Here is a 6,756-nt window from a genome sequence, read left to right on the forward strand (position 1 = left end):
AAAAATCTGATTTTTTTGAAGTATTCAACCTTTTTTAACTTTTATTATCAGAGCTGTTAGAAAGCCCACCACATTGTGTTGGTTTGTTTACTGAGCTCGGATCTGTTTGGTTATGGCTTGTTTCTTTCTGAATATAATAGTTCCTATGCTCTTGAATGCACCGTGGCTGTTCCAGCTAGTGAACGCATTGCTCAGTGTAAAGTGCAGAGCTGTAGGTGTGTTTTTTCTCTCCTGACACGGAGGCAGCCTTGTTGTTCAAGCTTGTTTGTGCTTTACTGGTTTACTGCTGTGTGTAAATACCAGAAGAAACACAGCAAATAAATCACCCTAAACTGGATATCTGTCTCCGGGTTTTTTAATGGGAAGACAGAAATGGCCTGACAACTTCATACCTTGATGCTCTAAAGCAGTTAATGTCCTGAAGAACACCAAACCTCTCCTTTTTAGCTGCTACTGTCATTTTCACACTTATCAGGAAGTTGCAGTGGCTCCACTGTGAATCAACAAATACCTATTGTAATGACTGATATCTGCATACACATCTAGCTTGTTCACAGCAGGAACTGCAGTTTTCACACAAGCGGTGGGCGAGAAGCTGGGTTTGTGAGTGAGAGTGACAGAGAGAGAAGGGGCCACATGAAGTCACAGACTGGGAGAACAAATAGACATTGCCCAATCAGATTTATTCAAATTTTATATTGTAGGAACAAGTAACTAAGATGGTTAAGGGAAATGTAATGAAGTAAAAGTACACGTTATTGGGGAAATGTAGTGGAGTAAAGTGAATGTCGCTAGAAATGTAAATAACAAAGTAAAGTAAAGATATGTCGAAATTCTACTTAAGTACAGTAACAAAGTATTTCTACTTTGCCATTACAACATTGGTATTCACTGCCCACTGCAAGTCACAACTGAATATCTAAAAAAGTTAAGTCTGGTCCTCTGGACAGGTTCAAAAAACCAAAAAACTCTAAAAACATTTCATCTTTTTTTCTGAAAGAATTCTTCTGTCTGAGGAGCTATGTCACAACTGAATAATTTTAATTTAATCAAAAATCCCCTTTTAAATCGATCATGTTATATTACATACTAGCATACTAAATGAAAAATGTTATTTTGGCGTAGCTACAACCGGAGAGCACAGATATTATTATAATAAAATAAAGGATGTAAGAACTAGAAAGCAATTACTTGCAATATAATATCTTATAGATTTACTTAAAATTTAGTCTTTTGTCGTAGCACATTAATTTATCTCTTACATAAATAGTATTGTTTGTAGAGAAAAGCATGAAAAATAAATAAAATAAATATTGCGTTTTTAAAAGTAAATATATTTCCAAACGTATGTTCCTACTCCTGCAATGTGATATGTTAAAACTGGAATAGTTTTGCTACATAAAAGACATTCAGAAAGGCTTGACAAGTGTTTATTGAACGAAAATAAAAGAAAGTATGTCCTTGTGTCTTACTTTAGCATCACAGAAGTTGCAAGAATTGCAATGTTGTGGTCAACCTTAAAGGTCATTGACCCAGAGTATAACAGACTATATAAGCATTCAAGTCTGATTTATTAATACCATCCTAAAGAATGTTTGCTTGAAATTACAGTAAAAATAGAACAAATGGACGGACTTGTTTCTGCACAAATTTAGTCGTCAGGCGCCTCACAGTGGGCACACAAGCGCAGCATTTCAACAAGGACGCATGCGTCATTACATTCACGTGATTGGCCCTTCCAATACCCCGGAAGTATTCTGAAGGTCTTGCGTTATGAGTTTAGATAGTACTTCACTACTGCAGGGAAGTATTTGAAATCAATATGGGAGTTAAAATAGAGATATTCAGAGTGAGTGTGGCATATAATAAAATCTTGTCAATCGATTTTGATATGTATTAGTTTAAGGTTTAAAGTTTTTTTCTTATTTTCCTCAATTCTTGATCTAGCGAATCATCGTTAGTAGTTTTACTGCACTACAGGTACGCAGATATTTACTGTCATTACTAGTTGGTTTGATGTTTTTTGTTGTTGTGCAGATGGTGCTGTATCTGTCTTTTCCTGTGGCAATGTTTTGGATCGCAAACCAGGCGGAGTTCTTTGAGGACTATGTAGTAAAGACGAAGGTCAGTACTTTATACAAGTTTTAGTTCACTGATGTTTTTTATTATATATATATATTTATTGCGATAATAAATGCCGCTGTCGACATTTGTGATATACAGAGAGAAGTCTTCCCCCCTTATGAAGAAGCACGGGTAAGTGAGTTGCGCAGAAATAATGTTTTTTTTATTTTATATATATATATATATATATATATATATATATATGTATGTATGTATACATATATATATATATATATATGTATATGTATATATATATATGTATATGTATAGCAGTTTCTAAAATAATACTTTGTTTTTCTATTTGTTTTTGTTTAAGTTAATTTCTGCCACATTATGAGTCTTGCTAGTCTTAATAATGTCTCAGCTATTTCATAATTATGACTATGATATAATAATTGGTCACGATTGACAAGTAATTGTTATGACTTACAGGATTTTTGTTCATTTCTAAAGAAACAAATCAAAATTGAAATACTGGGTTGTTTTTCTTTTTTTTGGGGGGGTGGGGGTGGGGGGACTAATTTGCAAATGGTTGATATTATTACTTCTGATTCTGAAGTGAACATTTGTTTTATTTTAAATTCTTCCTTTTAGGATTTAGCCTACTTTGTTTGTTTGATTGATAAAAATATTGTTTTAAAAGCTTGTTTATTTATTTGGATTATTTTCAATAGTAATATTGTTGCATTTTAAATTTTTCAGAGAAAAGAGTGGGAAGCATTCAAAGAGCAAATGCGTAAGCGACAAGAGGAGAAAATGTTAAAGAAATTTTCTGCCAGAGCAGACAACTGAGGAATACTTGAAAAAAAGCATGTTGTCTGGCCACTTGGCTGTAATTCTTGGGAACAAGACAACATTTTTCAACTTGGACTAAGGGCACTTTGCATTTAAAATATCTACAAAGTAACACCGCCCGAAGATGTGCTAGGAGTTTCTAAGAATCAATCATGCTCAGGATGCCTCATGCTGTTTCATTTATTCACGAGATAGTTTCATACAAGGTTTGTCAGATGTTGTATTTTGTTTTTGATTAAATGTGATTATCACAGCACAATTATTTACTTTATTTTTTCTTTTTCAGTTGTGTTTAATATCACTGTGTTTTATTTTGTATGATGTGTATAAAATGTGCAGAAACCGGAATGTTTTGTTTTTTTGTTGTTTTACAAAAAGACTCCAAGCAAGTGTTTGACATAATCAAATATCACAACAATGCACATAAGATTATGTGTTTAACAAGTTGAAATAAATCAATTCTATTTTATTTTCAAGTAATAGCTTACTCGCATGTAACCGCAACACTGGGCTTGATTTATTAATGTTGTGCTGCATTCAGGGCAGCACAGTGGCACAAATGGTAGAGCTGCTGCCTCTCAGCAAGCAGGTCTCTGGTTCAAATCCTGGTCCGGGGGACTTTCTGGGTGGAGTTTGCATGTTCTTTCCGTGCATGCGTGGGTTTTCTCCAGGTACTCCGGTTTCCTCCCACAGACCAAAAACATGCATGCTAGGCTGATTGGTAACTATAAATTGTCCCTAGGTGTGAGTGAGAGAGTGAATGGTTGTTTGTCTCATTTGTCTATGTGGCCCTGTGACGTGCGACCCGTCCAGGGTGTACCCCGCCCCTCGCACAGTGATTGCTGGACATGGGCATCGGCGACTCCCGTGACCCAAAATGGAATAAGTGGGTAAAAGATAATGGATGGATGGATGTTGCATTCACTTCAGTTTGTAACTACACAGTATTTCTTTGTCCTTTCTGTTGATGATCAAACTCAGGATACTGTTATCATCAAAAGACCCAATGATAGCATCTTCCTGTTGAAATCTGAGTTCTTGTATACCCTAAAGTGCATCCCACAGAATATTTGCTTATTTTTCATTCTTAAATATTTACAAATTATTTAACACTGATTGTAGACAAGCAAAGACAAATAACACCAGGACAGCACATAAGAGAGAATAAAGTGTAGTAAATAAAAAGACCCTCGCATGGCAGACTACAGTACATCTTCGGGGCCAAATCAAAAAACAGAAAAAGGTAACTTACAGTATGGTAAGAGTATCTGATCTATTTTCTTCTGCTTACAGTCAGAATAACTTGTTTAGGCACGAATAGATTCAATGTTTTGGTTATGTCTACTCATCCATCCATGATCTTTTTTTCCATTCATTCAACCTTTATTATACAGGTTAGTCTCATTGAGTTACGAAAACTCGTTACAAGAGAGACCTGTTTTAAACAGAGCACAGATGAGGTACAGACAACAATAGACAATCATAAAAAGCATATACAATGAAAAGTAAAATAAATTATATAAAAATGAAACAAAAGCAAGTTACATTACAAAGTGATGTAAAATACCAAAAACAGGAACATGTCTGCATTGGTTTTTGCAATAAACTTAACTTATTTAAAATCCCTTAGATTGGTCAAGGTCGACAACTTCAGATCTTTTTGCAAGGTGCTCCAGGATACAGGAGCAGAGTAAGAGAAGGCCATTTTACCTAGTTCAGTCCACACTGACGATACACTGCAATGTTCTGAGAGTGCAAACTATCTGCACGGACAACGTGACATGTAGGAGGAGATATATGAAGGCAACAGACCAAGAAGTGATTTAAAGATGAAAATGTATCAGTGAGAGTCTGCATGAAGTTAATGATGACCAAATGACCATTGAATACAAGGTGCAGTGATGGGTACGGTAGTTACAGCCAATTATAGCGTCCAACATCTGCAAGGTGCTTGCAGGAGCGTTCATGTAAATAATGTCACTGTAGTCAATGGACGAAAGGAAAGTAACAGTTACAAGGTGTTTCCTAGCAATCAGAGTTAGACAGGATAAATAGACCTAGTTTTACTTCCAATTTCTTTACCAAATTTTCAACATGAAGCTTAAAAGGCAGATGTGATATTTACCCGTTTCTTCCTTTTCGGGTCACAGGGTCACTGGTACCCATGGCCAGCTTTCACTGTGCGAGAGGCGGGATACACCCTGGACAGGTTGCAAGTCCATCACAGGGCCACAATAATTAACTCACACCAATAGGGACAATTTAGAGTTACCAATCAGCCTAACATGCATGTTTTTGGTCTGTGGGAGGAAACCAGAGTTCCCAGAGAAAATCCACGTATGCACAGAGAGAACATGCAAACTCAATCCAGAAAGGTCCTGGGCCAGGATTTGAACCTGCGACTTTTTTGCTGGCTGAGCAGCAACAGCACCAACTGTGCCACTGTGCTGCCAGAATTTATTTAACACTTGTTTGATGGCAAATCTACCATATATATATATATATATATATATATATACATGAGTAGTTCTGTAAATCATTTCAGGTTTAATATACTTATCTCAGATCAATATCTTATGAGCCACTTCCTCACTGCATAGAAACATCTTAATTATAAAGATATTCAAGAGGGACTTCCCTTCTTCATGCTCCTACAACAATCAGCTGCTGATTATTTTATTATAATTATGTGTTGACATGTGTTTCCTGAGATATTAGATTATATGTACTCTTAAATATTTGGCAATGGGAAGTGGCCAGCTGGATGCATTTTCCCTGAGGTGTGTGTTTCTTTACAACAGTTTATTTTTAATCACTGCCATTCATTTTAAATGCTAGATTACAAATTCATTTTATACTATGGAAATCTGATCTTTGTTCATGAGTGTAGTCATCGTAAATATTTTGTGCGTGTTTTATTTTTTGGTACATGGGAAAAAAAAAATGGGTGTTTTGGCACAAAATCACGATTCTTCCTATATTACTAATGGACGTTAGGGGGCGCTAAAGTACCGTCAAAAACTGTTGTTGAACCATAAGGAAGTGACAGTCTGACTTTCCAGTAGACTCCAGTCAAGATGGCACCGAGTGGGCTGAAAGCAGTTGTCGGAGATAGTAAGTGATACTTTGATTGTGACTAAGGAAGTTTCAGAAGTTTGTCAGCGTTGACTTATCAACACAGCTTGTTGGTTTTTATATTGTAACTGTTTTTAAAATTGACGTTTCGACTCTAAACCGTATTTAAATCGTTGATGAGTTTCTTCCTGTTTCACGCTCAATGCCAACTAAGTCAAGAAAATCAAGGGTGTCGCTTAACAAGACGTAGATGAGAAGTCTTACAGTTTCATTGCACAGTATTTTCTGGAAGGGTATTTACGTTAGTTTTGTGATGTTTTCACATAGAAAATGCCGCGACGGTGAATAGGTGTATGCGACAGCTAACGTTGTGGGCTAACGAGCTAGCTAATGTAAAGGAAGTTTAGCAGCTTTATTTGACGTATAGACCTCAGCTGAGATAGAAAAGGGTGTAACAAATTAATTGGTCTCATAGCAACTTTTACTTTGATTCGATTTTTGTTATTTAATAAGTTTGATTTAGTTAGTCTGCGCTTCGGTGATTCTTTGGTGAAGTTTCAATAGTCATTAGAAGAGCTATTGTTATTAAAGGCAGCTTTTTGCCTGTGTATGTGTGTGTGTTCTAAAAGTAAAATATATCACAAACCAGTGGATGGATTTTTATGATTCACATCTACATCTCATTAACCTTTAGTTTTTTGTTGTTGTTGTTGTTGTTGTTGTTGTTGTTGTTGTTGTTGTTGTTGTTGTTGTTGTTGTTGT

The 6,756-nt window shown here is 35.8% G+C and overlaps 1 protein-coding gene across 1 annotated transcript; it reads left to right on the top strand.

The window, feature by feature from the left end:
- Positions 1-1,754: 1,754 nt before the first annotated feature.
- Positions 1,755-3,284, top strand: LOC119421736 (protein PET100 homolog, mitochondrial). The gene is made up of 4 exons (XM_037689089.1): positions 1,755-1,849; positions 2,038-2,124; positions 2,224-2,256; positions 2,827-3,284. Exons 1-4 carry the CDS (start codon positions 1,823-1,825, stop codon positions 2,914-2,916), a joined length of 237 nt encoding a protein of 78 aa, XP_037545017.1. The 5' UTR covers positions 1,755-1,822; the 3' UTR covers positions 2,917-3,284.
- The last annotated feature ends 3,472 nt before the right edge of the window (positions 3,285-6,756 follow it).

The sequence above is a fragment of the Nematolebias whitei genome, chromosome 15 (genome assembly GCF_014905685.2).
Source record: "Nematolebias whitei isolate Nwh7 chromosome 15, NemWhi1, whole genome shotgun sequence".
Lineage (NCBI taxonomy): Eukaryota > Metazoa > Chordata > Actinopteri > Cyprinodontiformes > Rivulidae > Nematolebias > Nematolebias whitei.